We start from the raw sequence: 21,224 nt of genomic DNA, 5'->3' as shown, positions 1-21,224 counted from the left end.
ATAAAGAATAGAAATCAATCATATCACACTTCCAGTCAAAAGTCCTCTTGATCTTGAAGATTTCTTCTTTCTTTTGATCAAATGTTTATGTAGCTGTAGCTTCCCACAAGACACATTTAACCATTGGACTTCCTCTTGATATGAACTTCCTAATACACATTTTTAGCCTGACGACGATAAAAAAGAAGTCTGGCCTCATTACTTCTTGCACAGAGCAAGCTTTCTCATTTAACCATTGGAGATGACTAAATCAAACAGTTTATTCAACACAATTTCAAGTACCATCTCTGATCATCCATGTAAGAAACAATACAAAAGAAACTCATCATGTTCCAGCTTTCAACTCACAAATATCAAATTATCTCCAATGAATGAAGGTAAATACATAGAACTTCAAATAATTATAGAGAAGTTGACATAAGTGATATACTCCACGATAATACACCACCATTACTAAACTGAGCTATGGAAGCACTTTACCCAAAAAACTCTCTGACAAAGATCTCCTCATTCCAATTGAAAAAGGAAATCTACCTAGCAGCATAAGACCTCATACTGCTCCATGCGAACTTCGCCGGTGCTGCACCAACATTACTCCGATCTCCATCATAGCCACGACTAGTGCTCGTCTCTGATTTAGACCTCCCATATTTCTTCCCGTCAAGCCAATGCATCTTCTTAGGTTCATCATCCTCAACAATGCTAGATTTTGATTTCTTGCTCGTATTCTTCTTCTCCTCTTCGAGTATCCGGACTGGATATAGGTCCGATGAGATAGACAACGGGTTCTTAAGAGTAACATATGCTTTTTTATAGTCTGGTTTAGCTATCAACAACCCACCTCTCTTCTTCTTCTTCCCATCCATGTTAAGGGTTTGGACCTTCTCCACCTCAAATATGTATAGTGACTCCAAAACTCTCTTTATCTCAATCTGTACAAATAATCCAACGCACCTTTGATACTAAGTTCTTCGTTCATATTTCAATATAACTTGTATGAATTAGTATTTCTCTCGTTATGTCAATGTGTATATAAAAATCCTAGAAACTTCTTGAAGCTAAGTTTCCAAATCATATTTTCATATCACTTGTACGAAAAAATACCTCTTTATTTCGATCTGTATAGAAAAATAAAAACTCTACATGTTATGATGTTTAAGAAAAAAATGAACATTTTACAAAAGCTAAATATGGTTAAAATATAAAATACTCTAGCAATGACTACAGAAAAAAATGTTTAGCAAAGTTAAAAATGAAAAATTCAAATTTGGGGTGCTTTTTATGTCTCTGTACATAAAATTCCAATAAAATCCTAAAAGCAACTAACACCCGTCACAAGTCTAACAATAAATGCTCAAAAAACTTCCTCCTTTAATTTTATCTGAACAAATGAATAAAATTTCCAAGACTTTTGAAACTAAGTTTTGAAATAATGTATCAATACTAAATGCATCAATACAACAACAACCCAGCATCTACGTTAAAAAGATTCCTTTTTTGAGTAAAGAAATATTGCATTCTCTTATCTCAATATGCACGTAAAATTGCAAGAAATCAATGAAATTAAGGTTCAAAATCATATTTGTTTACACAAAAAGTGAAATTGAGTGACCATAAGTGAAATTGACCCAGCAGTAAACCATAGTAGATTACACTTCAGTTTCCTGTTTAAAACTTGATAGATATCAACAAAAATGAACACCAAGCATCAAAAGTCACAAAATTACAATTCGTCAACAAATATGTATACTAGCTCGCTATTGCATCCTTTCAATTTTTGGCATAAAATATCCCATCATCACATTAACCTAGAAGCAATCTCACCAATTCAATAAAAAGGACAAACTAGAAGCTAGCCTACTAATCTTTATTTTCATATTTTGGACGGATAAATCTGAAATATTCATACTGCTTCTAGTTGTTTGTTTCCTTCACCTCCTACTATAATTCTGTTCAGAAATTTGAACACCATATTTACCACAGATCACGCAAATGCTGACAGAGATAATACATCTAACACATTGAGCACTCAACAACTCTAACATGGATCTAACAAAACCAAGGCAAAATGAGTGCTATAACCTGAGGTTGCGGGAGAACAAAACACAGACCTGTAACCTTATATACATGTTCATACCCTTCCTAAATTACAAATCCATTCTTTCCCACCGAAAGTTGGATTGTGAAGTAGCTGAAGAAGGGCAGAGCAGATTAAATTCTGGCTGCTAAGCCAGCTTTCGTTAAACTATCATATGATAGACAAACTAATCAAATTGCCATTTGTTCTCCTAGTTTAGTTAACTTATCATCTGCTATCTCTTTTATAAGAAACAATGAGATGTTGATGGTGGCGTAAAGCGGATATACAATTCATGTATCTCACCAGCCTCTCTACCTCACAACACAACTAGTATTATCTATTCTATATGTCAGAATTCCATTATTACGCTGTAAAGGATAGTTATCAATAATATGACACTGCAGGTCCTCTTTGTCTTGCTTATTTGTCTAAGCAAGAGAAGCATCTATTCCGGCATTCATTAGACCTTCACACACACACACAAAAAAGAAGAAGAAGGATCTACATTCATAGATGTGGGAGGATTGAAGAACATTATGTAACTTTTAGATGAACAGAAATGTAAGTCTTAAAGCACAATTTGGCACACCAATTAAAAAGGAGTATGCATAATCCAATTGCAAAAAAATATTAAGGAATTGTTGCTATGACTCATCCTCATAAAACCATTAAACTCGTCCATTGTTATATGCCTCCTCTACTTCTTTTCCTGTTTTGCTCTTCATAACTTTGGTGCAAAGAAGTAGATTTCCGCGTGATGAGTTCCCGACTCTTAGGGAATTTAATGTCACACGGGTTGAGTAGAGCCTTGATGACGTCTTTAACTGATGGGACGGTGCTTTCGGACTTGTGTCGCGGTGCTATCCCATCATAGTCCAAATGGTATCGAACTCTTTTTCTAATAGCGACCTTAGCCGTAGGAATGTTACTTTCGAGCTTATATCGAAGTATTATCCCATCGTGAGTCCCAGCTTTCTTCGGCGATGGCCTTTGGCCCCCAGGATTTTTCGAACTTTTTCTTCGGCGAAGGTCCTTGGCCTTGGTATTATTTCGAACTTTCGTCGAAATATTAACCCGTCGTTGTTCAATCGAGGTCGAACTCTTCTTTTTGGCAAAGGTCCTTGGCCTTAAGGGTATTATTTCAAACTTTCGTCGAAATATTAACCCGTCGTTGTTCGATCGAGGTCAAACTCTTCTTTTTTGGCGAAGGGCCTTAAGGGTGTTATTTCGAACTATCGTCGAAATATTAATCCATCGTTGTTCGATCGAGGTCGAACTCTTCTTTTTTGGCGAAGGCCCTTGGCCTTAAGGGTGCTATTTTGAACTTTCGTCGAAATATTAACCCTTCGTTGTTCGATCGAGGTCGAACTCTTCTTTTTTGGCGAAGGCCCTTGGCCTTGAGGGTGTTATTTCGAATTTTCGTCGAAATATTAACCCGTCATTGTTCGATCGAGGTCGAACTCTTCTTTTTTGGCGAAGGCCCTTGGCCTTAAGTGTGTTATATCGAACTTTCGTTGAAATATTAACCCGTCGTTGTTTGATCGAGGTCGAACTCTTCTTTTTTGGCGAAGGCCCTTGGCCTTAAGGTATTATTTAGAACTTTCGTCGAACTATTAACCCGTCGTTGTTCGATCGAGGTCGAACTCTTCTTTTTTGGCGAACGCCCTTGGCCTTAAGGGTGTTATTTCGAATTTTCGTCGAAATATTAATCCATCGTTGTTCCGGTTTTCCGGAGAGTTGGGTATCTTCTGGGGGCAGTTCTCCTGATTTTATTTGCATCGGGAGTGTGATGTCAGAGAGTAGAATATGCTGCTGCTTTGCTCATACTCGTTTTACGCACATATTGATGTTTCCCTTTCTAACCTTTTCGCTTTCCTGTCTGGAGGTGTCATTGGTGGGTGGGGCGATTAATTACACTTTGACCACGGGTAGTTCCCCCTTGTCGGCCAGGTCTTTAAGTCCCCGGGAGGGCTCTCTTGGGACAACTTCTTGGTGAGGGAGAGGGGTATCATTTCCTTGGAGTTGGGTTTGTCAGGTGGACGACATCTCGGTTGCTTTATAGTAATTTCCCATTCTTTAGTTGGGATGTTTGCTTGCTCGCTCGCCCGCGCGTTTGCATTCTTGTTTGAGCAGACAACAGAAGGTGGATCTGTGGCGTTGCTTGCTTTGCTTGGCATTTCAATGGTTGATGGGGGTGGTGTTTTCTGAATTCGGTAATCGTATTCAGCTCTCTTTCCCTTCTTTTTTTGTGCCTTTGTCCTGTGCGGGCCAGGCTTGTCTTGGCGGGCTCATGGGCTGCCCGGTGTGTGGGGGAGGATGGGCCCCTTTTTTATCTCTTGAAGGAAAGGGCAACAAGTTTACCATAATTGAGTTTTTTTTTTCTTGAAGGAAAATATAATTCTTTCATATTTGGCTAGTCTCTTTTCTTGGAGGAAAATGTTTGGATTTCTATAAATTAAGGATCTTTCCTTTTCATTCAGAAGCATCCACAATGTAGCCATATCGGGTTTGAGAGCCTTGTTTAGGGGGAGAACTTTTCGGGACAAATATTAGTGTGTCACTTGTGTTTGCTTCTTTGTGAGGTTGTTCTCTCGATATTTTGTACTCTCTTTTATATAGTGGATTGCTCATCTCCATCTGTGGATATAGGTCAACTGAACGAACCACGTTAAATATTTGTGTCTCCTTTGCTATATTTCTCTTTTGTTGTCTAATTTATCGCCATTTAAGGTTTATTTACTAGCTTCCGCATGATACCTGATTATTTTCGATCTTAACAAGTGATATCAGAGTAAGTTTCAAGACAAGTTCATCTAGGCGGGTTTAGTTCTAGTCGCAACCTATTTGACGGTAATCATGATTTTTGTTTGAGAAATTTGACCGGAGTACTAGTCGCGTTGATACAAACTTTGCGGCGGAGATTTAGAAATGCGACTTGTTGAAGATTATCTGAAGAAGGTGGATCAAGTTTATTTTGTCAGAAAATTCCGGCCAAGGAGGAGAATTGTGAGGTGTTATCCTAATTTTCTTATCATATTTGTTTTTTCTATCTCTTGAAGAAAAGGACAACATGTTTAAATAATTGGATTTTTCTTTTCCTACAAGGAAAATATAATTATTACATATTTGGCTAGTCTTTTTTCTTGGAGGAAAATGTTTGGACTTTTATAAATTAAGGATCCTTCCTTCTCATTCAGTAACATCCACAATGTAGTCATATGCGGTTTGAGCTAGAGTTTTGTTTAGAGGGAGAACTTTTCGGGACAAATATTAGTGTGTCACTTGTGTTTGCCTCTTTGTGAGGTTGTTTTCTCGATATTTTGTACTCTCTTTTATATAGTGGATTATTATCTTCATCTGTGGACGTATGTCAATTGACCGAACCACGTTAAATGTTTGTGTCCCTTTTGGTATATTTCCCTTTTATTGTCTGATTTATCATCGTTCAAAATTTGCTTACTAGCTTTTGCATGACACCTGATTATTTTCGATCCTAACAAATGTTTGTTGACCTTCTCTTTGGTGTCTTCTAGTTTTTTTTTTTTTTTTTGCTTTGCACAATGTAATCTACGCGTCTTCTTTCAAAAAATTCTTTAGAAATCTGTATTAACCCCAAAGCTACTCACACAGGTCAAACATCAAGATTTTCTTGTAAACTAACCCCAAAGCGGCTGACACATGTCAAACATCTCAGTGTCAAGGACGGGTAAATAGCGTGCGTGGTTTCTTTGCTTGGATTGGCCAGAACCAATTGTCTGGCCGGTCTTCTTAAACGCCACTTTCAGAATTTCAGGGTTGAATTCCGGATCGTATTCATATAACCTGGAATGAAATGGGCAATGAGAAATTTTCCCTTGATACTTCATCTTCCAGAATGTTAAAATCTTTCTTGACTGACCAACTAATGGTTTATGAAATACATGTCTCCGAAAGACCAAAAGGGATTCATATGCTCTGGTTCATCAGTGTATTGGTAAAATCCTATCTTATCAGTGCAGTGACGTATGGTTCAATACCTAGAAGCATGGAAGCTAAAGCTAAAAGAGAGCCGAAGGACCACGATTTGGATCATCCATTCGGATCCAGAACAAGAGTGACCGGATCGGAAGGGATTCGCCAAGCACGTATCCGAAACAGACTTAACTCCTTCGGTGCCGAGCTCCAATATACCTATGATATGATCTTCCCGATCGAGATCATTTCCCCTGTCGGTTACGCACTAACGGTTATGGCGTGCGATAATCTCGTTGTACACAACATGCGGAGATCAGTATAATAAGCATATTCGGTGATCGACTTGATACCTATTCAGGAAAGGACACGACTATATACGACTACCTTAAAGTAATGGTTCGAGAAAGAATAACATATTCACTAGAGAAAGGAAAGGAGGTGAAATCGCATATATTCTGTGCATCTTAAAATTCACATGGCTCCATTTAATTTCCACAAGTTGTGTGCAAGGGAGTTTTAAGTTATCTTTGTAGTATGGATTTCTTGTTTTAATGAGTTTGTTGCATGAAAATGTTAATGAGATATACGAATAGAGAATTCGACATGTGACAAAGTAAGAAATTATTCAAGTCGACTTTTAGTGACAGTGAGTTTGGATTTTAGGCGATACATTATAGCAATCGACTTTTCGCACCGATTAACTTTGGATTTTAAATAACAAGTATTTAGGATGGAAAGCTACCTGGATATTTGGTTCAAACGTCAGTTACTTGCAGGGAGTTGTAGGGATTGATTTACTTGGTTTTCTTGGTAGTGTAAAGAAGAAAAAGTTTGAGCTTTTTGCAAGAACCAAGCAGTTCTTGGTATTTCATGAGAGCAAGAACACCCCCCTCCCCCCCCCCCCCCAAAAAAAAAAAAGAGAGAGAGAGATTGCTTACTTTTGGCCAGAAAATAAGAAACAACTGAGATTTCAAGAAGAGTTTCAAGTGGAGCTTGAATCAATGATCACAAAGAGCGTAAACCACTATTAGTCTTTCCCCGGAGGAATTAATTTATAGAGTCAATTAATAAGATGACCACTCAACTATTTCAAATTATCCTCCTAAAATCACTTTTCTTTCTCATAGGTTACAAGTACTTTGGGCATAAATACTTTACTTTATGTTTTAATGATCTAACAAACTTACCATCCAGAACTAGATAAGGAACCTGTTACACATTTATATGAACCTTGAGATCACAAAGTTCCAGGTTGGGATCTAGCGTGGGATATAACTCAACTCTTCAGAGTGGAAGGAATAGCTGAGGGAACAGGTCCCTATCAGTTCCTGAGGAGACTGTATGAAGTCAACTCTCCAGCTGGAAAGTTGCTGCCTGCACACGCTACTGTACAGGAACAGTGCAGCAGTCAACTTTCTATGGAATGCTTTTTACCTACCTTGCTTACATCATTGTAAGTGATGTCACACATGTATAAATACAATCAAGGAAGGTAAAACAACTTACTTCATGAGAGAACAAGATAAGGAATCTGATACAATTAAGTTCCCTTGCATTCCGAATAACTAGTCAGATGTCTAGTTCAATTCTCAATGAAATCAGATTAGGAAACAATAGAGGGACCAGATAGGGATCAATTTCCCTCGTCATTGTAAAGTCAACTCTACAGCTATAAAAGCTGCTGCACTGTACCGTCTGGCAGACTGCTGCACTGTACCGTCTGGCAGCAGCACAACTGTAGCTTGCTAAGGCCAAACTAAAGGGCACTTTATTGCATCATCCTTGATGACATCACACACATATTATCATCATGAGGTAAGGGATTTTATCTCCCCAACACTTGCAAAATCAAAAGAAAATATTCTTTCAAGTTCCAGACACAACCTCTCTCAAGAACAAAGCTGCTGCAACCTCAAGGACCAGATCCAAAGATTGAAGATATCTTAAGTCCTTAGGTTTGTTGAGTCTTTGTTATTTATTCTTCATTTGTAACTCCTACTTAGCTTAGTTAGAAGCATTGTGTAGGAACTCCTTTGTAAAACCACAAACTTTCTGAGTTTGTGTTGTGACTAGAGTTAGTCACAAGTTGAAGTCTTTATAACTAGTGAGTGACAAAGTGGCTTGTGGTAAATGCATCACAAGTTAGTTGAGTTGAAGTCTTTGTAACTAGTGAGTGACAAAGTGGCTTGTGGTAAGTGTATCACAAGTTAGTTGAGTTGAAATCTTTGTATAAAATCATTACAAAGTGGCTTGTAATAGCGTGTTTACAAGTTAGTAAAGTTGAAAGCCTACAAGTATGGGTCGTGGTTTTTGTCCCCTTGAGTTGGGATTTTTCCACGTAAAAATCCTCTGTGTTCTTTATTTACTGCCGAGTTATTATGGGAACAATTAGAGAACTTGATTCCCTATACTAGTTGGTTTTACAATCTGTTGCTTACAGTGGGAACTGATACAGAATCTAGTTCTCTATACAGTCTGGTGGACGCTTAGTTTTTATCACTTTCGATTTTAATAACAAAGGGTGTGTTTGGTATGAAGGAAAATATTTTCCGGAAAATGTTTTTCAATTTTCTCATGTTTGGTTGGCTTGAATGTTTTGGAAAATATTTTCCTTATGAACTCATTTTTGTCACGACCCAGATTTTCCACCCTCGGGAGTCGTGATGGCGCATACTAATGTGAGCTAGGTAAACCAATTACTTCATTGTCCAATTATTTCCCTTAAGCAAACATAAAGCAATAACGTAATAACAACGAAAATTTAAATTTAAGCGGAAGAAAACAATAAAATAGCTGAAATATGTATCTATTACAACTGCTTAAACCTTAATTGCCCAAAACCTGGTGTCACAGTATCACATACGGTCTATGATTAACTACATACAAGGTCTGAAGAAAATAACAATACACTATTTGGGAATATAAGGAAAATGAAACAGGAAATAGGGATAGAGGGAGACGCCAGGGCATGCGGATGCCTGCAGGTCTACCTTGGATCTCCGGGTGGACTAAATGAAGCCTCCAAACTACAATCCAAGACCTGCACATAGTGCAGAGTGTAGTATCAGCACAACCAACCCCATATGCTAGTAAGTGTCTAGCCTAAACTCGACGAAGTAGTGACGAGGCTAGGACCAAGCTACCAAATAAACCTGTGCAGATCAAATATATACAACGGAAAAGAAATACAAAAATAACTAGTCCAATATGGGAGGGGGAGCATGCTGTGGGGGAGATGACAATTCCGGATAGAAAGACATCAAGTAAACGAAAGAAACAACATAACTCGGATATCAACAGAGAATCAGAAATCAATAAATGCACGACATCACCCTTTGTGCTTTTACTCTCTTTCCTCACCATATAATCAAAATAATCGGCACGGAATGGTACATCGTGCGGCACGACATCACCCTTCGTGTTTTACACTCTATCCTCATAATCATACACGGTATCACCCTTCATGCTTTACACTCTTTCCTCACAATAAAACAATGCACGCCATCACCCTTCACGCTTTAAATCTCTTCCTCACCCCAAACAACAATCACAAACAATAGGGCAAGGGAATAAATGGAATTATAATGAGAATCCCGGCAAGGGAACAACATCAATAACCCCAACATCCCGGAAAGAGAGATAACAAATAAAGAAACAATAGGCCGGCAAGGGTGGAAACAAAATGATCTCTTCTCTTTCTCATTTTTACTTCACAATTCACTTCACAACTCGAGCCAATGCTCTAGAGGTTCAATTATCACTTATACCTTCACAATTCACTTTACAACTCGAGCTAATGTCTAAAAGTTCAATTATCACTCATACTTTCACAATTCGTTATACAACTTGAGCCAACGCTCCTCAATGTTCATAAATCACAATTCTTTCCACAAACTTTACACAATAAATAGAAATCTTCTCCAAGGCATGGATAATACAACAAAGTCATGAAAATCACAATATAAGACTCACGGGCATGCTAGACACCAACGCATAAATACTCGTCACCATGCCTATACGTCGTACTCCACAATTACCACATAACAAATAGGACTCGACTCCTAATCCCTCAAACTAAGGTTAGACCAAACACTTACCTCGATGCTACGAACACAATTCACGATTCAATTATAGCTTTACCCCTTGATTCCACCACCAGTTCGCTCGTATATAGTTACAAGTTACTTAATTACATCAATAAACACTAAATGAATCAATTTGAATGCATGAAAATGAATCTCCCAAAGTTTCACCCAAAAAGTCAAAAATCGCCCCCGGGCCCACATGGTCAAAACTCGAGGTTCGAACCAAAACCCGATTACCCATTCCCCCACGAACCCAAATATGTAATTTGTTTTGAAATCGGACCTCAAATCGAGGTCAAAATCCCCAATTTTTGAAAAAATCTAGGTTCTACCCAAAACACTCGATTTCCCCCATGAAAATCATTGATTTTTGAGTTGAAATCATGTTAAAAGATGTTAATGATTGAAGGAAATGAGTTAAAATTAACTTACAATCCATTTGGAAGAAGAGTTGTTCTTGAAAAATCGCCCTAGGGAGTTTTTGTTTTGAAAAGATGTGAAAATGGGTTAAAAATTCGTCTAAGTATGAAAGTTGCAGGTTGCAGATGTGGGAAATGCGAACAGGCGTTCGCAATGCTAGCTTGGGAATTGCGAAATGCCTCTCGCATTTGCGAGTTGGGAATTGCGACTACAGCGTCGCATTTGCGACTCAAGGCTGAAACAGGGGTAATCGCATTTGCGATCAAACCTCGCATTTGCGAGCAAGGATAGGCTTGGGCTGTTTCGCATTTGCGATCCAGCCTTCGCATTTGCGAACTCGCATTTGCGAGTCAGGCTTCGCATGCAGGCCTGATCACACCAGCAATAAAAACTGCAATTTTCTAAGTCCAAAAATACACTCCGTGGCCTATCCAAAACTCACCAGAGCCCTCGGGGCTCCAAACCAAATATACACACAACTTCAAAAATATCCTACGGACTTATTCGTGTAATCAAATCACCAAAATAACATCATGAACATCGAATTAAACCTCAAAACCAATGAAATTTCTCAAAACTTCTTTAAACATCAAATTTTGCATTTAAGGTCCGAATCACGTCAAATGGATTCTGTTTCTTACCAAACTTCACCAACAATACATATAAATCATATTGAACCTGTATCGGACGCCAGGAACAAAAATACGAGCCCGATACCACATGTTTCACATAACATTTCACTTTCAAAAACCTTTATATTTTTTCAGAAAATAATTTCTTTACAAAATTCATTTCTCAGACTTGGGACCTCGGAATTCGATTCCGGGCATACGCCCAAGTCCCATATTTTCCTACGGACCCTCCGGGACCGTCAAATCATGGGTCCGGGTCCGTTTACCCAAAACGTTGACCGAAGTTAAATTAATTCATTTTATAGTCAAAATTTCAATCTTTTCACAGATTTTCACATAATAGCTTTCCGGCTACGCACCCGGACTGCGCACACAAATCGAGGTGATGCTAAAAGAGATTTTTAAGGCCTCGGAATGCAGAATTTTCTTTTAAAAATAAGTGATGACCTTTTGGTTCATCACATTCTCCACCTCTAAAACAACCGTTCGTCCTCGAATGGACAGAAGAAGGAAGTACCTGAGTCGGGGAAAAGATGGGGATAACGGCTCCGTATATCGGACTCGGACTCCCAAGTCGATGCCTCAGTAGGTTGATCTCTCCACTGAGCATGAACAAAAGGAAAACTCTTCGATCTCAACTGATGAACCTGCCGGTCTAGAATAGCTACTGATCCTCCTCGTAAGACAAGTCCTTGTCCAACTGGACAGTGCTGAAATCAAGTCCTTGTCCAACTGGACATTGCTGAAATCTAACACATGGGATGGATCGCCGTGATATTTCTGAAGCATGGGCACATGAAACACTGGATGCACGACTGATAAGCTTGGTGGCAACGCAAGTCTATAAGCCACCTCTCCCACTCGATCAAGAATCTCAAACGGGCCAATGAACCTAGGGCTAAGCTTGCCCTTCTTCCCAAATCTCATCACGCCCTTCATAGGCGACACTCGAAGCAATACCCGCTCACCGATCATGAATGCCAAATCACAAACCTTGCGGTCGGCATAACCTTTTTGCCTGGATTGAGCTGTACGAAGCCTATCCTGAATAATACTAACCTTGTCCAAGGCATCCTGAACCAGATCCGTACCCAACAACCGAGCCTCTCCCGGCTCAAACCATCCAATCGGTGACCGACACCGCATACCATACAAAGCCTTATACGGAGCCATCTAAATACTCGACTGGTAGCTGTTGTTGTAGGCAAACTCTACTAAAGGCAAAAACTGATCCCATGAGCCTCCAAAGTCAATGACACAAGCTCGGAGCATATCCTCCAAAATCTGAATAGTCCGTTCGGACTGCCCGTCCGTCTAAGGATGAAATGTTGTGCTCAACTCAACCCACTTGACCAACTCTCGATGAACTACTCTCCAGAAACGTGAGGTAAACTGTGTACCTCGGTCCGAAATGATAGACTCGGGTACACCATGAAGACAAACAATCTCCCGGATATAGATCTCAACTAACCTCTCGAAAGAATAGGAGACTGCCACAGGAATGAAATGCGCTGACTTGGTCAGCCTATCAACAATAACCCACACTACATCGAACTTCTTCCGAGTCTGTGGGAGTCCAACAACGAAATCCGTAGTGATCCGCTCTTACCTCCACTCAGGAATTTCAATCTTCTAAAACAAACCACCAGGTCTCTGATGCTCATACTTAACATGCTGACAATTCAAACACCGAGCCACATATGCAACGATGTCCTTCTTCATTCTTCTCCACCAATAATGCTGCCACAAATCATGATACGTCTTCGCTGCACCTGGATGAACAGAGTACCGGGAGCTATGGGCCTCCTCTAAAATCAACTCTCGAATCTCATCCACATTAGGCACACAAACTCGACCCTGCAATCTCAAAACTCCATCATCACCCAAGGTAACCTGCCTAGCACCTCCGTGCTGCACTATGTCTCTAAGGACATATAAATGGGGATCATCATACTGCCGATCTCGGATCCGCTCCAATAATGAAGAACGAGCGATTGTGCAAGCTAACACACGATTGGGCTCAGAAACATCCAACCTCACGAGTTGATTGGCTAAAGCCTGAACATCCAAAGTAAGAGATCTCTCACCGACCGGAATATAAGCAAGACTGCCCATACTGGCTGACTTCCTACTCAAAGCATCGGCCACCACATTGGCCTTCCCCGGATGATATAAGATGGTGGTATCATAATCTTTCAACAACTCCAACCACCTTTTCTGCCTCAAATTCAATTCCTTTTGCTTGAACAAATACTGTAGACTCTTGTGATCTGCAAACACCTCACATGCCACGCCATACAGATAATGCCTCCAAATCTTCAACGCGTGAAGTATGGCTGCCAACTCCAAGTCATGAACTAGATAGTTCTTTTCATGAATCTTCAACTGTCGCGAGGCATAGACAATGACCTTGACATCCGACATCAACACCACCGCAAGTCCAATACGAGATGTATCACAATAAACTATATAATACCCTGAACCTGTGGACAAAACCAACACCGGTGTCGTAGTCAAAGTTGTCTTGAGCTTCTGAAAGCTTTCCTCACACTCATCCGACCATCTGAACTGGGCACCCTTCTGGGTCAATCTGGTCATCGGGGTTGCGATAGATGAAAACCCCTCCACGAACCGACGATAGTAGCCTGCCAATCCCAAGAAACTCCGAATCTATGTAGCTGATGCTGGTCTAGGCCAGTTCTTGACTGCCTCAATCTTCTTCGAATCAACATGAATACCCTCATCTGGCACAATATGACCCAGGAATGCAACTGAACTCAACCAGAACTCGCACTTCGAGAACTTAGCATATAACTGACTATTCCTCAAGGTCTAAAGAACCACTTTAAGATGTTGTTCGTGCTCCTCCTGGCTGCGAGAATAGATCAATATATCATCAATGAAGACTATTACGAACGAATGCAAATAAGGCCTGAACACTCGGTTCATCAAATCCATAAAAGCTGCTGGGGAATTTGTCAACCCGAATGACATCACCAAGAACTCATAATGCCCTTACCGAGTGCGAAAAGCTGTCTTAGGGACCTCAGATGCCCTAATCCTCAACTGATGGTAGCCAGATGTCAAGTCAATCTTCGAAAATACCTTGACACCCTGAAGTTGATTAAAGAAATCATCAATCCTCGGTAATGGATACTTATTCTTGATTGTAACCTTGTTCAACTACCGGTAATCAATACACGTTCTCATCGATCCATCTTTCTTCTTAACAAACAACACCGGTGCACCCCAAGGCGAAAAACTCGGCCTAATGAAACCCTTCTTGAGCAAGTCTTGCAACTGTCCCTTCAACTCTTTCAACTCAGGCGGGGCCATATGATACAGCGGAATAAAAATGGGCTGAGTGCCCGGAGCCAAATCAATGCAAAAGTCAATATCCCTATCGGGTGGAATACCCGGCAGGTCTGAAGGAAATACCTCAGGGAACTCACGAACAACAGGCACAGAATCAATAGAAGGAACCTCGACACTAGAATCACGAACATATGCCAAATAGGCCAAACACCCCTTCTCGACCATACGTCGAGTCTTCACATAAGTGATAGCACTACGGGTAGAATGACCAGGAGTCCCTCTCCACTCTAGACGAGGTAAACCCGGTAAGGCTAAGGTCAAAGTCTTGTCATGACAGTCCAAGATAGCGTGGTAAGGTGATAACTAATCCATCCCTAATATGACGTCAAAATCAATCATGTCCAGAAGAAGCAAATCTACACGAGTCTCAAGACCTCCAATCATAAGTATACATGAACGATGGACTCAATCTACCACAGTAGAATCACCCACCGGTGTAGACACATAAATAGGAGCACTCAAAGAATCACTAGTCATGACCAGATACAGTGCAAAATAAGATGACACATACGAGTATGTAGACCCTGGATCAAATGACACTGAAGCATCTCTATCACAAACCAGAACCGTACCTGTAGACATGTGATTTTTGACCCTCCCCAAGAGTTTTTATATATTAGCGTAAAATATTTAATTTAGGCATAATATAGATATTTTAAGTAATTTTGACTCTTTTACTTTATTTTATTACAAGAAAACAAAAAATCACAAAAATAGGTTCATTAATGTTTTGTAGTCATTTTTAATAAAAAAAATCTTAAAAAATATATACAACAATAGTATCATATTTTTATTTTAATATAATATTTGAAAATACCAAAAATAGATTTGTTTTATTGGTTAGTTTTACTTTAATAATTATTTGAATGGTATGAATAATTAACAAATGGGCCCGTATTTTTAATCTCATTCGCAGCGAAAGAATAGAGCTTGGGCTCGAGCAACCCATCTTTTGGCCTAATTTTGGACCTAGCCCATAATTTCTAAGCCCATAATTCCTAGGCCCATACGCCCTTAACCTAAAACCCTACAACCTAGACTCTACACTATAAAAGAATGCTTAACACTAAAGAATTGAGGGGAACGAACAAAAGCTGCGCCTAAAGAAAAAGGGCTGACAAGCGCAGCATCGGAACAAAAAAGAAAAAAAAACGGACAAAAGGCAAAAGAAAAGTTGCGCCTGACCTAAGAAAAGAAGAGAATGCTGGAAAACAAAAAAAAAAGCTAAAATGAGAAAAGGCTGTGCAGACAAAGGGACGACCCTATCTTCTTCTTTGACCAATGGTGACAACACAACCATATCTCTCAGGCGGCGAGTCAGATGGCCCCAGCTCGCCGGAAAAATGCCAACGACCCCAACGTTAATCATAAAACGACCCCCATCTCTGCCTGAAACTCGCCGGAAAAAATGAGCTCCACCAGCTCGTCGGATTAACGAGTTCCAGACGTGCCGCTACTAGCCTCTAACCCGCCGAAAAAAAACTCCAGTAACCGGCGGTCATCTGTGACGCTACAGTTATCACCATTTTCGTTCTCTCCCAGCTCGCTGCGTAAGTTTTGCCGCTTTGAGTCTCTCAAGGAGCTCGTTTGTTAAACCTGTCCAAAGCTCCGTTCGTTGTTGCTTGTTCCGTTCGAGGTCGTCGTTTGTCATTCTGAGTTCGTCGAGGTTCAAAAGTTCCTATTCTTTGCCCTTTGTTTCATTTCGTGTATATTTTATAATTATGGTTCAACTTGAAGATTTATGTGAATTTTTATTACTTGTGATATTTTGAGGAAGAATCTCATTAATTCTAGGTTACGTACTTTCCAGCCGTTTTACAACGTATAAGATGTGTTTTGCTACTAGTCATGGTGAAGTTTTCCGTTATACTAACGAATAGTTTACTGGATAACAAAAATGACATTAATTACAAGCCTTTGTTTGCAAATGGAATAGACCAATTGGCTATAACATTAGATGAACTTGGTCTTTCGTATTTTGTTTACCATTTGGCAATTCTTTGTATTACATTAGCAGTTCAATTTGTCTCTCTATCCCTGACTCCAACAAATAAAAAGGGATGGAGGAAATTTCATGTTATAGATCGTGGGGTACGGTTCCCGTGACGCGATTCGTAATATTTTTGTAGAATAATAATTAAATAAAGTGTCATAGCTACGGGTACGGTTCCCGTGACATAGTTGTGATACACAATTTTAAAATTCGGGTGCACATTTATGTGACCCAAATCTAAATTTCAACAACGTTAGATAAAATATGTCGAGACCCGCGGGTGCATTTATGTGACGTGGTTCAATACGTGTTTTAGATGACGCTGAAATCTTCCTTAAAATAATTAAAGGCGGCTAAAAAGTTAAAATGCACATAGGTTTAAAAGTATTCTAAATCAGATAATTTAGCTAAATATAACAGTTGAGCGACCGTGCTAGAACCACGGAACTCGGGAATGCCTAACACCTTCTCCCGGGTTAACAGAATTCCTTACCCAAATTTCTGGGTCGCGGACTGTTAAACAGAGTCATATTTTCCTAGATTCGGGATTCAATCGGTGACTTGGGACACCATAAATCTCCCAAGTGGCGACTCTGAATCTTTTAATAATAAATCCCATTTCGATTGTCCTTTAATTGGAAAAACTCCATTATACACCATTCCGGGGGTGTAGGTAAAAAGGAGGTGTGACAGCTCTGGCGACTTTGCTGGGGACATTTACCCAGAACTTCGGTTCAGGTTTTAAGAATTCGAGCTTAGAATAATTGTTGTGTTGGCTTTATCTGATCTCCTTACATGTTTCATGCTAAACGTGCTAAATGCTTTACCGCTTTGATATTATCTGAACTGTATATAAACTGTGCCGAAACCCTTCTCTTCTCACCTCCGGGGATGTGCTTACTAGTTGAGACTCCCTATTCTGTTAGTGTCATACCCTGAAATAAAAAAGAGGCTCGGACAAGTTGCAAAGCCGGACGATCTCGCGGGTCCCCGGTTCGCTGCCCCTTCCTCGACTCGAGTTGTCCGCTCGGGTGCACTGTTTAGAATACATACCCAGGTTTTGAACCTAGAATAACTTGACTTCATGCCGGATCCATAGTAGGAGCGCTTAATTGCATCATGCTGCATTTGACTTAGGGGACTCAACACAGGGGTTGAGTCCGTCTAGGGCTAGCAACCTAAAATGAAAAGACCATCCTGATGCATCCTACTTGTTATGTACATATATTTGTTCCGAACCGGCATGTTGACCGGCTTTTGAATCTCGGGAATGTTGAAAAATTGAGAAAAAAAGGAAAAGAGAAAAAGAGAGAAATAACAATTAGGGAGTTAATTGATTATTTTAGAAAAACCAATGACCAAATACTGTCGAAACTCTGCCGAAATTTTGAGAAAATGGAAAAAGGAAAATGTTTTATTTTTAATAGTTTGTTTTACTAAAAAGCAAAGGAAAAATAGAAAAAGAGTCTTTTATTTTTGGAAAGTTTTTTGTTGAAAAAGAAAAGAAAAAGAGTCTTTGTTTTAGTTTAGAAAAAAAATATAGGTTGTTTATTGTTTGTTGAAAATGAAAAAGAAAAAGGAGAGTCGTTATTTTGTCTTGTTTTCAAAAAATAGAAAAGGAAAAATAGTTTGTCTTGCCATGGAAAATGAAAAAAAAGGTCTTGTTTTCAAAATATAGTTAGTTTCTTTGCCCGAACTACGCATGTTTGATTCTCACAGGGCGTGAGATACGTAGGCAACCCTCATCAGGTCCAACCTCCCCTTTGCAAAAATAGCCAAAAAATGTCAAAATTTTTATTTTTGTGTCATAAATAAATCGGGTGATGCCGTTTTTGTCAATACAGCCGAACGTTCTCGAAAGGGACGCCAGAAGGCTGACTTTGCATAAACAACCACCTTTTGAGTCACTTTTTAGATTTTAGCCGATTGACCCACACAATCTTAAAATCTTCGTCCCCGGGGACTGAAAGGCCGTGTTTGCAAAACCAGGTCTTTTATTTTAATTTGAAAAACAAGAGAAAGAGTCATTGGTCAAGTGAATACCGTTTAGATTTTGGTCAAAATAATCCGATCCAGTTTCAGCGGCGTCTTAAACCGTTCTTGCTGAAATAGCCCTAGAGTATCTTTCAGTTGTCAAAAGGCTATTATTGTAAAAGAATGGACAAGTTTGTGAAGTGTCATAAAATAATCCTCTCAAAATTCATGTGAAATTGGGAAGAGGCCACGTTTGCAAAACAGTCATTTGGTTAAAATTGGCAAATAGGGAAAGGAATTTGGCCGTTGGTTTTTGAGTTCGTAATTCTTTTGATTAAAGTATGAAGTATGTTTGATTTTCAAGTCTGTAGGTCGTCTTTTCGTCAAAGTCTATTAGTAGGGTCAGTTTTTTTTATTTAAAAAAACCTTTGTAATCAAGTTTGTTTTATTATGAAAATTCCAAAAATGTTTTATTGTCGTTTACCTTTTATTTGCACGAACTATGCTCGGTCTGATTCGTGCGGGGTCACGATACATAGGCAATCCTCATCGGATTCGACCATAACCTTAAGAGAAAAAGCAAAAAGAGTGAGGGAAGAAAATGAAAGAAAAACAGAAAAGAAACAAAAGAGCGAGAAAATGAGAAAGCCAAGAAAATCACGGCAAAAGAAGTCAGAATAAAAAAAAAGATAAAAGAGAGGAGCTGAGAAAGGGGAAAAAACAAGAGAGGAAAGAAAAACAGATGATGGAAAACAGAAACCAAAAGAAAGGGACAACGACAAAATAGGAGGGAATGAGAGAATAAGAACAAAAGAAAGCAAAGGCAGGAACGAAAAAACAAAGAAAAGAAAAGAGAAGAGAAAGAAAAAAAGAAGAAGAGAAAAGAAAAGAGAGAAATTTTGCAATTAGAAATAGGGAAAAGGTCGGGATGACGCAAGCAGCCGAGCAAATGCATAATAGAAATTGTCAACTGCTTAGGTGCATTCATTCCCCAAATGTACGATTACCAATGTGTTAAATGCCCTAACGCTAACATGATGGTTTCATTTTAGCCTGTCACTTGAGAAAGATGGTTGGTTTGTGGTTCTAAGGTAACGCCCCTTCCAATACAAAATATAATGGCAGAAACAACGGAACTAAGTGGGTTGGTACCAATACCCAAAAGCAGCCGGTTGAACAGGTCGACGGGTTGGTGGAAGAGGTTAAAATGTTGAGACAGCATGTGGCAGACATGTATCGGGCATGGATGACTGGGAGAGCACCACCCCCACCACCGTCTAGCTTCCTGGGCTCTGTCCTTACCCAAACCCCAAACACAATGCCGGATGATCCCCCATACTCCCCATCCCTACCCGCTTATAACAGCTTTCCCAACCACTCTGGTAACTCCATCACTCATCATCCAACTATCTTTTCCCAAAGGTGCCTTCTGGTCACATCCACTATGCTCGACAAAGAACACTTACCCAGAGCTCAGGATGCCCAATATTACCCCTCCGAGGTCACTCATAAGGGTCCTAACTCGTACAAACAATGGCCGCAAGATAAGCCTCGTGTTGAAAATGGAAGGTTCACAGAAAGAGAAGGGACAGACGGGGAATCCATGAAGCTGAAAGAACCGTCCGTGGACCGTTCCTCCTTGTCTGGAATGGAAAAGAAGCCAGGGGAAAGCTTTAGAGAGTTTGGGCTCAGATGGAGGGAACAAGCTGCTCGAATCAATACCCCGATTGATGAGAAAGAGATGGTCGAACTTTTCATACAAGCCCAGGGGCCCTCCTACTTCAATCATTTGATCCCGGCCGTGGGCAGACCTTTCGATGATGTGTTAAGAATGGGGGAGTTAGTAGAAAAGGGAATCAAGTCGGGCAAAATAAGGAGTTGCTCGAAAGACATTCAGGACATCTCGATAAGCTCGGAAGGGAGAAAGAGAAATAGAAAAGATGATCCAAAGGGCTCTCCTGATCAACATTTCCAACCCCGATATCGTACCTGTGAATATCCTCGGGCACCGGATGACCCTCCCCAACATTACTTCTCTCCATGGGACTCCCAAAGACAGACTCCATTTTCCAAATACTCAGCTCTGCAACATGCTTATCCACCCCCACGAGCATACCAGAAACTCCCTAGGTCAGGTTTTAGGCCAAATCAGGCGTTTAGGAATGAGAAGTTGCTGAAACGAGAAAAGGCTTTCACCCCTATTGGAGAGTCATATACTAGTCTGTTCCAGAAGTTGAAGCAAGTGGGCATGCTGAAGCCGATTCAGATAAAAATGCCGAACCTTCTGAAATGTGATTTTTCTCTAAAGTGTGCATATTGCTCAGATGCTCTGGGGCATGACACGGAAAAGTGTTAGAGGATGAAAAAAGCAATTCAGGAGCTTATTAATGCAGGTAACATCATCGTACAAAATCCGGATGCACCGGACACCAGCCAAAATCCATCGCCTGCGCATAATAAGGTAGACATGGTGGGTATGATTTGTTTTGAAAAGGAATGTGAGGATTCTCTGAGAACCTCAGAGGCCCAAAAATAACTTGTTGAGGACGATGTGATGAAAGTTTGTAAAGTTCCTAATGTTGGTAATGCAGAATTCAGTGGCTAAGATGTTGTACTTGGTAATTGGAAAGACGCTCCATTCCTAGGTCAGCCGGGGAGGAGCTTTGGTGGTCCATGTTGCTGTCATTTCTGCTGTCCGGGTTATTTTCAGG

The 21,224-nt window shown here is 40.0% G+C and overlaps 1 protein-coding gene across 1 annotated transcript; it reads right to left on the bottom strand.

Moving 5' to 3' along the window:
• Nucleotides 1–530: 530 nt before the first annotated feature.
• On the bottom strand, nucleotides 531–866 carry LOC104248075 (uncharacterized). Its single transcript, XM_009804265.2, has one exon. It carries the CDS (start codon nucleotides 864–866, stop codon nucleotides 531–533), a length of 336 nt encoding a protein of 111 aa, XP_009802567.2.
• Between the last annotated feature and the right edge of the window lie 20,358 nt (nucleotides 867–21,224).

This window comes from Nicotiana sylvestris, chromosome 5 (assembly GCF_000393655.2).
Source record: "Nicotiana sylvestris chromosome 5, ASM39365v2, whole genome shotgun sequence".
Taxonomy (NCBI): domain Eukaryota; kingdom Viridiplantae; phylum Streptophyta; class Magnoliopsida; order Solanales; family Solanaceae; genus Nicotiana; species Nicotiana sylvestris.
The sequence above is the reverse complement of the archived record's forward strand: the minus strand, read 5'-3'. Positions and strand labels throughout refer to the sequence as shown.